This window comes from Paroedura picta, chromosome 5, assembly GCF_049243985.1.
Source record: "Paroedura picta isolate Pp20150507F chromosome 5, Ppicta_v3.0, whole genome shotgun sequence".
Taxonomy (NCBI): Eukaryota; Metazoa; Chordata; class Lepidosauria; order Squamata; family Gekkonidae; genus Paroedura; species Paroedura picta.
The window spans coordinates 83,387,356-83,401,017 of record NC_135373.1 but is presented as its reverse complement, the minus strand read 5'-3'; the positions used below and the strand labels follow the sequence as shown (position 1 = coordinate 83,401,017).

General features: G+C 42.3%; 1 protein-coding gene across 1 annotated transcript; it reads right to left on the bottom strand.

The window, feature by feature from the left end:
- Positions 1-206: 206 nt before the first annotated feature.
- On the bottom strand, positions 207-13,239 carry RAB21 (RAB21, member RAS oncogene family). The gene is made up of 7 exons (XM_077338828.1): positions 12,909-13,239; positions 6,274-6,333; positions 6,059-6,166; positions 5,790-5,853; positions 3,759-3,813; positions 3,353-3,441; positions 207-2,065 (listed from the first exon to the last, which is right to left on the bottom strand). Exons 1-7 carry the CDS (start codon positions 13,068-13,070, stop codon positions 1,926-1,928), a joined length of 678 nt encoding a protein of 225 aa, XP_077194943.1. The 5' UTR covers positions 13,071-13,239; the 3' UTR covers positions 207-1,925.
- Between the last annotated feature and the right edge of the window lie 423 nt (positions 13,240-13,662).

The following is a 13,662-nucleotide window of genomic DNA, read 5'->3' as shown; positions in this document are numbered from 1 at the left end:
TGCAGAGCAGACCACAAAGCCTTGACCCTCAGATCTTGATTTGACTGACCTACTTTATGGCCCATTTCCATTCTGTGTCAGATATTAACACAAGTGGCAGAAAAGTTTTTTTCTAACAGTCTGAGAACCCCCGTCTGTCTGAATATATATATTCATTCATAGCTTTACCATGCTAGGCAACATTCACTAAGAAAAGTATTTGTAAGTAAGAGGTACTAAATGTGAATATTTAATGAAGATAGAGCAGCTTACAGTAAGCAGCACATGGTAAAGTCACAGTAAGCAAGCTATTTAGACATATGTACTTTTGACAGATCATCTTACTTACAATTCCAAGCGGTAGGGTACAGATTACAATGTACACACTAAATTATCCAGATTATGGTCATGTGCAACAGATAGCTCCTTCCCCTGTACCGTCCCAGATCTTTATAATCCACCTTATTCAAGACAATTAAAGCACGCAGTATTTTCTAAAACTATTGCTCTTAAAGTTTGTGTCAGATTTGGGACAGTAAAGTTAGATTATTAGTGACATATTCCAACTATTTTGATGTTTGAACTGTGTACATTCGTCTCTGGACCGGTGATAAGAAATTAAAATCTGCACATGTGGAGTTAGAATGATGTACATGCTCACTAAGCTGAAAACTCTATTACTTGTTATTTCCCACATCATAAATATATCCATTTAACCAAAAAGGAATAAAAGAATTTCCCTTGGAAAGTTGGTGTGTTCCATTTTGTAATTCGTGATTAGCTTGACTGTTCTAATACTGACAATTCTCGGTTCAGTTTTCACATTTTCTCCCTTTGGAAAATATTATACAGTCGGCGGCAGCAGTTGAAATGTTTCCTAATGAAAAATGCAAAGTGGATTTAAACAAGGCTTACACAAAACACACGATTTTTTATCAATTTCAGTGGCCAACAAAATGAACTACAGCAAAGTTACTTTCACTTCATTCCAGCTTTGTACAGGATAAGGGTGAATACATTTTAGTGAAGCAAAATTTAAGAACAGGTTTTGTTCAGTGATTATCAGATGGAGGAAGCCTAATTCATCAGATTAGATTTCTTTGCAGTGTAGAAAACTGGAGAAGTTGAAAAATCCAGGCACATCAAACTTCTTCTAATAGAAACAAGTGTAGCAGCAATTCACAGCATTCCAATTACCATTTTGGGGAGTGTGGGTTAGCCTAAGTGTTATATAGACCAATAATTGCCAGAAGAGTTTCAAAAAGGTATGCAGGCTTGAGAGCAAGCAGAGAATATGAACTTGGAATATAATGGGAGGAGGAGAAATGACCTGGTAGACAATTAAATTTGTATCTTTTCACCAATGGTTATTCACTTCACAATCACCAACAAGACTAATGTACATATTTCTGCACCTGCACGTGTAAAAGCAGATAAAATATTTAATATGTAATTTACAATTTATTTTACCAGCATGGAGTACAGGATGAGTATATCAAAGTAGTCAGACAGTTATAGGTTGATGCCAACCCTGCAAAAATAGTACATGGATATCTGCTAATTAAAAAGAATTCGCAATTTTGAAATAATGCAGTTCAATCTACCACAAAATACAAAGGGCTGCAAAAGATGTCTCATTCCAATAGTATACATAAGTTATTAAATAATGATCTCATTTAAAATATAAATGAATGCTTTAAGTCTCTTCCACATGCAGTATTATTCATTATTAAAGAAACATGTAAAAAGGCCATTGGTTTGCTTTGTTAACCACGGTAGAAAATGCCAAATTTCTGGTCACATACTCCACTAGTTTAGCACTTAATGGTTTTCTGAATTGTTACAAATGATTTTGAATACTGTTAATTCTGATTCTCCACTGATAAAGAATGAGACTTTGAGTATGGCAGTCTTCACTAGGGGGCATGATGCACAGTCTTATACAATTATCCAGATGAGCAGCAACCTCCACTGCTCTGAACAGGAGGCTCATCATCGATGATCTGTACTCCCCGCCTTGAAGGTCCTGTCTGACTGGATCCATTACCTCGTGCTCTCTCATCAATCTGTGCAGTTTCTATCATTCCTGGGAAGCAAGGAAGTTTGAAGTTGCATTCAGATCTGTGATATCATGTAGCCAGATTCACAATATCATTTCTCAAATCTTGGTAGACAATTCAGAAGATGTTTTAAACATTATTCAAGAAGAACAACTGAAGTATTTAATATTCATGAACAGAAAACCATTTTAAGTTTCCATTATACTATGACTAGAGCCTCTTGTGGTGCAGGGTGGTAATGCAGCCGACATGCAGTCTGAAGTCCTAACCATGAGACTGGGAGTTCAATCCCAGCAGCCGGCTCAAGGTTGATTCAGCCTTCCATCCTTTCGAGGTCGGTAAAATGAGTACCCAGCTTGCTGGGGGGTAAAACGGTAATGACTGGGGAAGGCACTGGCAAGGCCACCCTGTCTGCCATGAAAATGCTGGAGGGTGTCGCCCCAAGGTCAGGCATGACTTGGTGCTTGCACAGAGGATACCTTTACCTTTATACTATGACTGCCTATGTTTCACCTTGTAAGAGACAGTGACAACTGCAGTTTTGTCAGGAGGTATAACTCATTAAGATGCATCTGATTTCCCTTTTACTCATCCAAGGCAATATATATGGCCTAACTCCATTTCTATCGCAAAAATCACTAACGGAGATGATTCCGCAAAATCTAGTAAACAAAGTTCAACTTAGTGCTGAGCCCAACTCAGCAAAGCCTGTAGCAGCCCACGGAGCCAAGGAGAGGAGAAAGCTCATCAAAAACTCCCATAAAGAAAGAAGACTGTCTGAGGAATAACTGGAAGATATTAGTACTGAGCCAGATCTCAAGTTTATTCTAGATAAAGTATAGACAAACATGAAATGGGAGGGGGCTTATAGGAATTGTAATTGAAAACACTGTTGAAAATGTTATATCAATGTTTTACCTAAATTACTTTCAAACTTGTATGACAAGAAAATTAAAAAATATTTAAAGAACAATGCCACAATTTGTCAGCATCTTTTGATAATGCAAATGATCCAGAAACTTTCACAGCTGTTCACAGCTGTTACCAGTGCAAGAGATTCACTTACAATATAGCCTTCCTTTCTCATATGGTGTAAATCAATGTAATCTAGAAAATGAGTTCTCTCAGACTGAAAGATCACAGAAGACAAGATATTCTGTATAGCCTTGCTTAGAACCAGCTTTCATTGGGTCTGCTTAGAACCAGCTTTCATTGGGTCTGCTTCTATAGAATACCATGTGATTGCAGAATACACTCAAGGTCTACAAGTAGCTTAACATGACTAGCTGCGCATAAACACAGTGCAAACTTACTTTTACAGAGGTCAAGAAAGAGTTCTTCTATTCCTTTGTTTTGTTTGGCTGATGTGTGATAGTGTTTTGCTCCCACTGATTCTGCATACCTGTAAATAAGGTAACACAAAGATAAGAAGAATCTTCACACAATGAGTGACATCTGCCTCCTAGGCATGCCATTTAGTGTTTTTCCTGCATCTAGCATACCTGCATACTACCAATATGTGATATGCTTAACACCAACTTAATAATGGATTTTTACTTGACAAGCAGAGAATTTACACATAAAGTAGTTCAAGAGCCATAATGAAAGAGCTGAATAATTTCCCCTACAGACTGTGCCTGAGATTGCTCAAGAACTGCTAGAGATGCACTGAGTTCCAAGATCTTTAAAAATGTTACTGAATGAAAGAAACAAACTTACGTTTCTGCTTCTTGAACAGAGACATGTCTTTCTTTGTCCAAATCTATTTTGTTACCTGTTGGGAATTCAAACTTCCTTAGTATCTAATGTATTAGGAAATACATCATGCATACAAAGTCTACAAGGGATTTCCAACTAGTTGTACACTGAGCCTTTGGGGAGGGCAGTATATGGATACAATCAATCAATCCCCTCTTTCCCTTTCCATGCCTAGATAAAGTTAGCTTTTCCCTCCCCAATCACTTACTGAAATGAATCATAGTTCAACATAGCTACCCCAAACTCCATGATCACTAACCAAGGCTCTAAATACATACTATTACTGAAAAGAGTGAAGAGTAGGATAAGTATCTACATGTGTACTCTAAACCAGTGGTCCCCAACCCGCGGGCCACGGCCCGGTGTCGGGCTGCGAAGGCCTTGGCGCCGGGCCGCGGCTCCTTCTTCCCTCCCCCCCGAAGCAAGAAGCTCGCCAGGCTGCGAGCAAATCGGCCGCCAAAGCGGCCGATTAGCTCGCAGCCCAGCAAGCTTCTTGTTTCAGGAGGGGGGGGGAGAGAAGCTTGCCGAGCCGCAAGCTAATCGGCCGATTTGGCGGCCGATTTGATGGCGGCCCGGAGGGGCCGGGAGGGGGAGCCGCGGCCGGTGGCATGGCAGCGGCGCAAACGTGCGTGCGCAGCAGTCCACGCACTCGCGTTTGCGCTGGGGCTGCCGCGCATGGGCAGGCCCCCGGGCCACCCTCTCCCCGCACTCCGGAGCAGCAGTCTGCGGCAGCCAAAAGGTTGTGGACCGCTGCTCTAAACCTTCACAGGTTATGCCACATCACTACTCCAATGTATTTACTTTTGCAATTGTTCAAGAAGCTGTGGTAATTAGGGTGGTGTAATCCTTACCCCTGTATATTTTGGATCATGTCTACTGCATTTCCCCAATTTTTGGGATTCCTGAAAATCTGGATCTGGAATTTTTTGGGAACTCTAAAACAATTTGGGTCAAATAGCCCTGAGTCAAAGAACACTAGTAAAAAAAAAAATACCAGCCCAATCCTGGGGTTGGCTTGGCTTTTTCTGCAGCCTGGTTTCAAGCGAGCAGCAGAAGGCGGCAGTCCAGACCTGTATCTGCAGAAAGCTATTGGCTCTCTGCTGGCACAGCAATCCCAGCTGGGCTGCTTTCTTCTGCTGCTCAGAGCTGTGCTGGTGGGGAGCTCTCAACTCACCAATTCAAGCCAACCTTCAGGGGACTACTCTTGCAGTCCGATCTAAAGAGAAGCGAACTACACCCAAGGCAATAGCGAGTTCTCAGCTCCTCACTACTCCAGCTGACTTCTTTAAATTTTAAAGGGGCTACATACAGCTGCCTGAGAAACAGCTGGGGGATTGCTTCTACCTCTCCACTGTTTTCAGATCTACCCAAAATTCTCAAATATAATCAGGATTTTTTTTCAATCCCCACCCCAAATAAAACAGACACATTTGGTAAAATGAAATATACCCAAACAATACAAATTAAGTGTTTTTTTAGTATATTTTTGGCTCAGGTAGATCAAAATGAACATCCCTAGTGGTTACTGCAACACACTTGGGACATAACAAGGCTTAATTTTAAAGAAATACCAAAGCAATTTACAAGAGACAATAACATGGGTAATAATATCCTACCTTAAGAAAACTTTCTAAATTAGCAACATGAAATAGATTACAACCTATTCGAAGGGTATTACTGTTTGTTCACCAGGAGGTATCTGACTGGGAGTTTTATTAAGCTAACAAAATATTTAGCAATTTATCATCTGCTCAATGAAGCATTTAATCTCTAAACTGCCAGTTCATATCATCAATGGTGCAACTGTTTTTAATTTCTATTCTACACAAGCTCAAAGGTCAAGAATATTGTTTGTACTAAGTGAGCAAAAACAACTGTTGAAGACTTTAGAAACCACTGTTAGAAGTTGCTCAGGAACTGGAAATGTACTTTAAACAATCCATATTTTAAAAGATTATCCAACCATACAACATGTAATGGTTTAGAACTTACCAACTATGCATAGACAAATTTCATTTCCCAACATTTTTCTGAGTTCCTTGACCCAGTTTTTTACCTGTACAGAAGAAATATCGTTTTAATTTAGTTCTTACAACAAATTTAGCAAACTTGTGTTACAATTGAATACAAATGGTTAAAATACCAAATATTAGCACAAAGACCTCAGTTTGTCCCAGTTTTTTTACTTATCTCTTCAAACATTATCCCAAAGAAGCTTTGAAGCTGTTTCTTACAAGGAAAGAGTACATGTAATGAGTTACCTTCTGAAAGGAGTCTTCATCTGTTATATCATAAACCAAAATAGCTCCATTAGAGTCTCTGTAGTAAATAGGACCAAGTGCATGAAACCTTTCTTGACCTGCTGTATCCTGCATTCAGCAAAGAAATGTATGTTACTTATTAATGTCATTAATGTTACTTAAAGCAAAATACAGTATATTATCATGTGAGTTTTAGTGAAGACAGAAGTACATACCCATATTGCAAGGTTGACTCTTTTCCCTCCAATATTTAGTTTCTTTGTTAGAAAAGATGCCTAAAATGAAGAGCAAACATTTTCAGTACTTCAGATGTCCAAATGATGTCAATGTATCATAGCTTATCAAATATGTCGATACACAATACTTTTATATTTATATATACAAGTGTGCCACCTAATACACTATAACAATTCAACAAAAAAGTCAAACCAGATATCTGTAGTTTACTAACATCAGTCATAAGATCCAATCAGAATATTCAATCAACAAGCACTATCAGAGTCTAAAAAAACCTCAGAAGACCAGTTTATACCACTTTTAATAATAAACATGGAAGTGATCCTCTCTTTATGATTTCTATTTATCTATATAACTGAATGCACATACAACCTGATGAAGTGCCAAGCCTGCAACTGGCCCTCACTGAGGGACATGCCCCCAAGAGGTAGAAGGCACTCCCCCACTGAGAACCAATGAAAGGCTCTTCCCTGCTCCCCTTTTCCTCCATGCCAGTTCCCGGCACTTGCTATGAGGAAGAAGAGTCAGCAGAAGGTAAGCCAGGAGAGAGAGGAAAGCTGTTGGACCATGTTCTGCTGCAGGCATGCCATGCTGTCCTGGCTGCTGGGAGACCAGGGAAGGCCATCATGGCCTGCTCCACCACAGCCATGCTGCTCTTCCAGGCCTTCTGAACACCAGGAAAGCAGAAACTGGCCTTACTGACTGGCCCACCACACAGGAGCCCCTCCACCCTCCCTCTGCCTTTCTACAGTCCGTTTTAAAAATGGGTTCCCCAACTAGTAAGATAAAATCATTGCTGAAAATACGAAGTGCATCAATGAAATTCCTAAGCACCATGGCTAACTGGTCCCTGGTATTTATTGAAACTTGTACTGAACATCTCTTTTTAAAACACTCTTGCACTAACTAGACTTGTATCTCTACAGTTTTGTCCTTCTTCCTTGAACTCAATTACACTGCTTAGCAAGGTATATAGACCTACACATGTCCCACTAAGATTTATAAACAAAGTAATTAATGCAGACATGACTGCAACATACAGTAATTCTAAACTAAATTTTCCAACATTTACTGGTACAGTTCTGCCCATTATGTTCCTCTCCCCACCATGCTTTCCAACTGAAAAGATGGCAGCTTTCACTGCACTGATGCTAAAAACTACATGAGCTGCTTTTCCCCTAGCCAAGGAAATGAAATGGCATTATGTCAGCAGCTTCTCTCCCTCTATCCCTGGCATTAATATCAAAATAGTGCTCAAGCACATGAGCATGGCCACTTGGTCACAATACTATTTCCACAGATCTCTGGCTCCGGCTGATCTCCTTACAACACTCAAAACAATGTAAACGCCAGGATTCAACAAGGATATTGATTTCTTATCTCACTAGATATGCTAACCTCACTCAACTCTTATATCCACATTCCTTACAATCACCTCATCTTTTTATTTTATTTGAGGCAATGAGACTGTTATGTGATGTGAGTAAATATGTAATCCTATTTGGAATCTAACTCTCAGGACAGAATGACAAACTCAGCAGGGCTTGTCACTTGTGGGTTTGCCTCCAAGCTTGAGTGGAGATGGATGGGGCTAACAACAACTTGCTTTTAATTACTTCTGCCATTAATAGCCAACTTCACATTTTTATTGCCCCAATGTTTTGGGGAACGACAATTGAACCCAAAGGATTATCATACTGCATATTTGGACCTGCAATGTTGTTTATTAATTTGCTACACATTTACTTTCTCCTTATATCTATACCTGTATGATCCCTGTTCCATTATCTGAGAAAGTGTGCATGGACATGAAAACTCATGCCTTGAATAAATCTTTGTTGGTCTTACAGGTACCACTGGACTCTAAGTTTGTTGAACTATTCCAATTGTTCAAAGCTCAGTAGCTACTAATGCCAAAATCTGAGTCTTTATTGTCTCAGGAAGACAATTAGCTGTGATATTCTCCCCAAGTCTTTTGCTAAATATCAAGAACACGTTCTGATCTAGATGTAAGTTGTAACATAGGGACAGCAGAAGGCAGGGCTAATACACTGCCTGATCTATTCATGGATCATTTTGTCCCAGTTTCTGTGGAGTAGTGACCCAGGGTGAAGAATCACTACTTCTGGCTGCTAGATTTATCTCAGGACCACGTCAAGAAGTCCTATTATAAATCAGCCACTAATTCAGGGCTTCTTCCTTCAGCTACTCAAATCATTATCTACTACTTTAAGTACTTCTCCAGAAAAATGATGTGGCCAGTTATCACCCAGACTCCAACCTGTCGTTGTTTGGAAATGTGATTGTGTGAGCAGTAGCAGACCAGCTCCCAAGTTACCTTAGGTAACTTGTCTGCCCTAGACCCTTTTCAGCCTGCTAGCTTTAGTTGACAATCTTGATCTGGTTGCAGACAGCGGCCATGTCTCCTTGCTGTTTTTGTTGGACTTAGCTGCAGCCTTTGATACAGTTTTTTTTTGAGGTCTTTGGCTGCAAAAGTCTGTATCAGGGAATGCACATTATCCAGGTCAAGGATAAGGGTAGGCGCATGTAGAACGAGTTACAGAAGTCTAACCTAGAGGTGTCTGTTGTGTGGATCTCTGGGGCTAGGTAGCAGCTTGGTTTGACGAAGATGCCAGTTGGGCTACTCTCATGAGGCATCAAGGATCACACCCAAATTCCTGGTTTTGTGGAAAGCAGTAGCTGGTCTTAAAGGTGCTACTGGACTCTGATTTTATTGTGCTACTTCAGACCAACACGGCTACTCATTTGAATCCACCATCTGGGCATGCAGCCAGCTAGGTGACCTTGGGCCAGTCACAGTTCTCTCAGAACTCTCTCAGCCTTACTTTCCTCACAGGGTATCTGTCGTTGGGAGAGGAAGGGAAGACAGTTGTAAGACACTTTGAGATTCCACCAGGTAGTAAAAAGTGGGGAACTATGGTCTATGGTTTCATTTTCCCCATAATGTGTGTGATGCAACACAAAATATTTCTTTAGTTATATATACTTTTGTTTAGAGGCACTAATAACCTTTATTTTGTGTCATGGAGAATGTTTCACATGTGTAGCGTATTTATAACTGAACTGTCAATTTTCAATGGAACAAGAATGTAACTCATTCTAGCATGTCAAGTCTGAACAATCAGGAAGTGGCAAAAAGAGTTCTCTTATATTCTCAGAGGAAACATTAGAACATTTCCTTGAATGACCCAAGACTGAAAATATAGAAGTAGTGAGGATTATCCTCCAGCAGCTGTAATCTCAAGTGTTACCCACTCTTCTTTAAATGTAAGGTTCTAAGAGTTTCAGTACTTCCTCCTGACCACAAGATATTAGTAATTTTTCTTCAGAATTGCAGCAGGAAGTTTGTCAACCCATCAGTGCAGTGTCGTCCCTGCTATTCGACTAGCAATGGGGCGAGTCGCCCACAAACTTTACTATAAACATTTGGGACATTTCTGAAGACACTCGTTTTTCCAACACTTGTAGGACAAGCAATGGAAATTCTCCTGCTTTCAACTAAAAATCTATGCAATACAAGAAGAGGAGTTGGTTCTTATATGCTGCTTTTCTCTACCAGAAGGAATCTCAAAGCGGCTTACAATTGCCTTCCCTTTCCTCTCCCCACAACAAACACCCTGTGAGGTAGATAAGGCTGAGAAAGCCCTGATATTACTGCTCCGTAAGGACAGCTTTATCAGTGCTGTGGTGAATCAAAGGTCATCCAGATGGCTGCATGTGTTGAAGCAGGGAATAAAACATGGCTTGCCAGGTTAGAAGTTGGCATTCCTAACCACTACAGCAAGCTGGTATTACATCAATGAGCCAATGTTCCCTCCCCACCCTTTAGCAGGTCCAAAAGGATGGGGAGGGGGTGGATGAAGTGCAGAGGTATTATTTTCTTGTTAAACCTTGAGATTAGCAGAAATAACAAGCAGGCCAGGTAACATTAAAGTTATCAGAACCAGTGAGATGAAGGCCTGGGAGGAAAAACACTCCTTCTGAGATCTGTTTTCAATTTTTCAAAAACAAGAATGAAATTTGGGGGAACACTCCTATGAAATATATTTGCTTTTAGAATGAGTGAAATGCTTTAAATACAAGGTGGGCATGCTGTACATATATACAGCTCTCAAATACAAGATGCATTTCTGCATCCAGAAAGACACCTGATCCTCATACAGGCTGAATGCATGGCTTCTATTGCTATGGTGGTCTGTTTGAACTGACTCATTCTCTCGTGCATAGCCTTTTCAACTTTCCTTCAAAATACTAGGACACACATATCCACAGATTGGGTGTCAAATAGCTTACTACTCTATGGTGCAGGAGGAGAAAACAGATCATAAGGAGGTGCAGAAACCTGCAATAAAGCTTCAAGAGAAAAAAGTTCACTGAGAGCTCCAACCAGTAACTACAGGAGGAATGAGATAGCTTCTAGTCCAGCTGTGCAAATATTATTCACCCTTTGTGTGACCATTTTTCTGATCAAATAATACATTTTCTGTAACTTAACACAAAGTTTGTCTTTTCTGTTTAACTCTCTCCCTACCCTGATTTTCAGATAGCAAAAAATAAAGATAAAGGAGATAAGGTAGCATGAAGTTCACCAGCTTGCAATTTTGCATGCAGAAGCTAAGTCATTTATGTTTTTTTAATTCTATAAATACCTCAACTACTTTAATTTTATATGCTAAGCTGTAAATGATGCAATGTCTGTTGTTAAAGAATTAGTTCAGGTTTGATAGGACAGTAGGTATTGCATGTATTTCATTTCTTCCCATAGCTTCCAAATTTGAGTGAATTTTATCTCTTTAGTCCAGACTTTCTCAACCTTTTAATATTGAGAAACATTCTTCAGGCTTCAAGAAGCCCCAGAAGTGGTGCAATTGTGCAGAACATGGTTGGGAAGGATAGCTGTATACACGCCCATCCAAGGCTCCTCCCCTTCCCACTCCTTCCAGGCCCATCATTTTGGGAGGGGTTGGTGGGTTGGCATGACCATGCATAGTCCTATCACCTAATAAATGTTTAACAAATTTTAAAAACTTACAAGAAATTAATTAACTCCCACTCATTCAGGAAACCCTTTCAGAGCCATCAAGAAACCTCAGGGTTTCACTAAACACTGGTTGAGAAAGTTTGCTCTAGTCACATCTGACTTTCAGGTTTCATTTGAAACTTCTCAAATCCAAATTGTTAAACAAATCAGGACTGACTTGATTATATGAAATTATTCCCCCCCCCCCCAATTTTCTGCAAGGGCCTGCCCTCCTCATCACTGCAACTCTGAAGGAGAGTGAATGAAATGATAATTTGGATTTGAACATAAATCTTCCTGGATCTAATCCAGCACAAGATGCTATACAACACACAGGATCCCATTATACCTAAAAGCAATAGTCACACTGATAAAAAAACATATTGCCCATTTTATGGTTGTGACTGATGATACTGGGGGGGGAAATACACCAACCCAACTGCTGAAGCACTGCAGAGCAGATGTTCGTGAGTATAAATGTAGGACAAGCTACCACTTATATTTTAAGTTACAATAGCATTTACTTTCCCTCTCACAAAATGCACACAACCATATTTTGCTTATCACTGGCCAGATAAACAAACTCATGTGCAACTTTATCCTATGTATAAAGGCCTGTCCATCATTCTTTCCACCAGCCTTCCAAACTGCAATACAAAACGTATCTAAGTAGAGAAGAAAAATTTCTAGATCACTCTTCCGCAAGGAATTGAATTGAAATTTAATATATTCAAGTTGTTATTTGCTTGCTTAGCAAACATGTGAAGAACAAATAAGCAAAACGTCAACCACTGATTTAGAACCTGGGCATTCTGCTCACAGAGATGAGGTAGGGGCATTACAGCAACGTAGGAGGATAGTTCATAAGAAATCTCCCTCTAGCATCAATAGATTTTTGCACTGATGCGTTACATCTACAAAACATTCTTCCCAAAGTAAACGTAACCACTTGAATTAGAGACATGTGCGACTGGCATACCCACCCTTTGAAACTACTTCAAACTACCTCACCAGCCAGATAATTCTTCATGATTGCAAAAGGCCTTGTCGGAGAGCTCAAGTTACTTAACCAGGAGCAAGAATAGTTAACATGAAAGCCTGGAGTTCGACTATGTATACTATTCTGGAACCTTGGGAGCTGCTTCGCACTCCCCCATAGATCCAGAAGCAGGCATGTTTATTACAAGTCAAATTACTCGGTTTCCACAGTCCATTTGGCAACTGGTTTCTGAAGATAGCCCAGGCCTCTTTCGCCTCAGCCAGGTAGAACAGGTAGTCCCGCAGCATTTTGCGCCCCTCATCGACTTCCAGCAACGTGCTTCTGGCTTCACACCCCCTTGCTAGGGGAGCGCGCAGAGCCTTCCCCGGCGACTGTGCGGGGGAGCAGGCGGTGCAAAGAAGCGGCCGGTTCGGGGACAAGAGCTTCACTCGCCGCCGCGAACTGAGCGTTCCCCCCAAGGGCACGTGCAAACTCCGTCAGAAACGGAGGCGTTCACGGGGGAAGGCGAAAGCGCTCCGGGGCGGGCGGGCCCAGGCCGAGCCGAAGCGGCCTCCTCCGGGGGGGAGCCCTACCTGCAGGGTGGTGATGTGCTTGTCGTTGAACTTGTTCTCGCAGTAGCGGAGCACCAGCGACGTCTTCCCCACGCAGCCCTCGCCGAGCAGCACCACCTTGAAGGAGAAGTTTCGCCCGGCCGTGCCGCCGCCACTTCCTGCGCTAGAAGTCGCCGTCGCCATCCGCAGCGAAGTCGCCGCCGCTGCCGCGGCCTCACATCCGCCACAGCCGCGCCCCCCGCCCCACCTCCGACACGGGACGCGGAAGAAGGCCTGGCCCCACGGGACGGGAAGAGGTCGCGGCGCAGACGCCCCCCGGAGCGCCCCAGCCGGGCTGAGAAACAGGCACACGCCCCGCCCGCCCCGCTCTAATGGCGCCGCCGTCTTCCTCCTACGTCACGCGGCGTGCTGTCACGCGACCCGCCGGGCGCTCGCTTTTAAAGCCCCCCCTCCCTCCCTTCTCCGAAGACGGCCAAGCGCGGGGCGGGGCCGTTGCCTTCCTAGCTGCGTTGAGGAGGCGGGGAGAAATTGCCCGGATCGCAAGTGATAGGACGCGGGAGAAGGCGGGACTTGTCACTCTCGGGTTATCCCAGTTCCGGGGGGAGGGGTTCCGCCGTCTTGGGAAAGGAGGTTCCCCGCCGCCGCCGGGACGCGAGGCAGCAGGCCACGCTCTCACCCTTTGGAAGAACTTCCCAGGACATCGTTGGGATTTCCTGCCAGGGGAGACCACAAGACTGTCGTGCGGCAGCACAGCGGAGAGGCGCTTCTGCTTCAG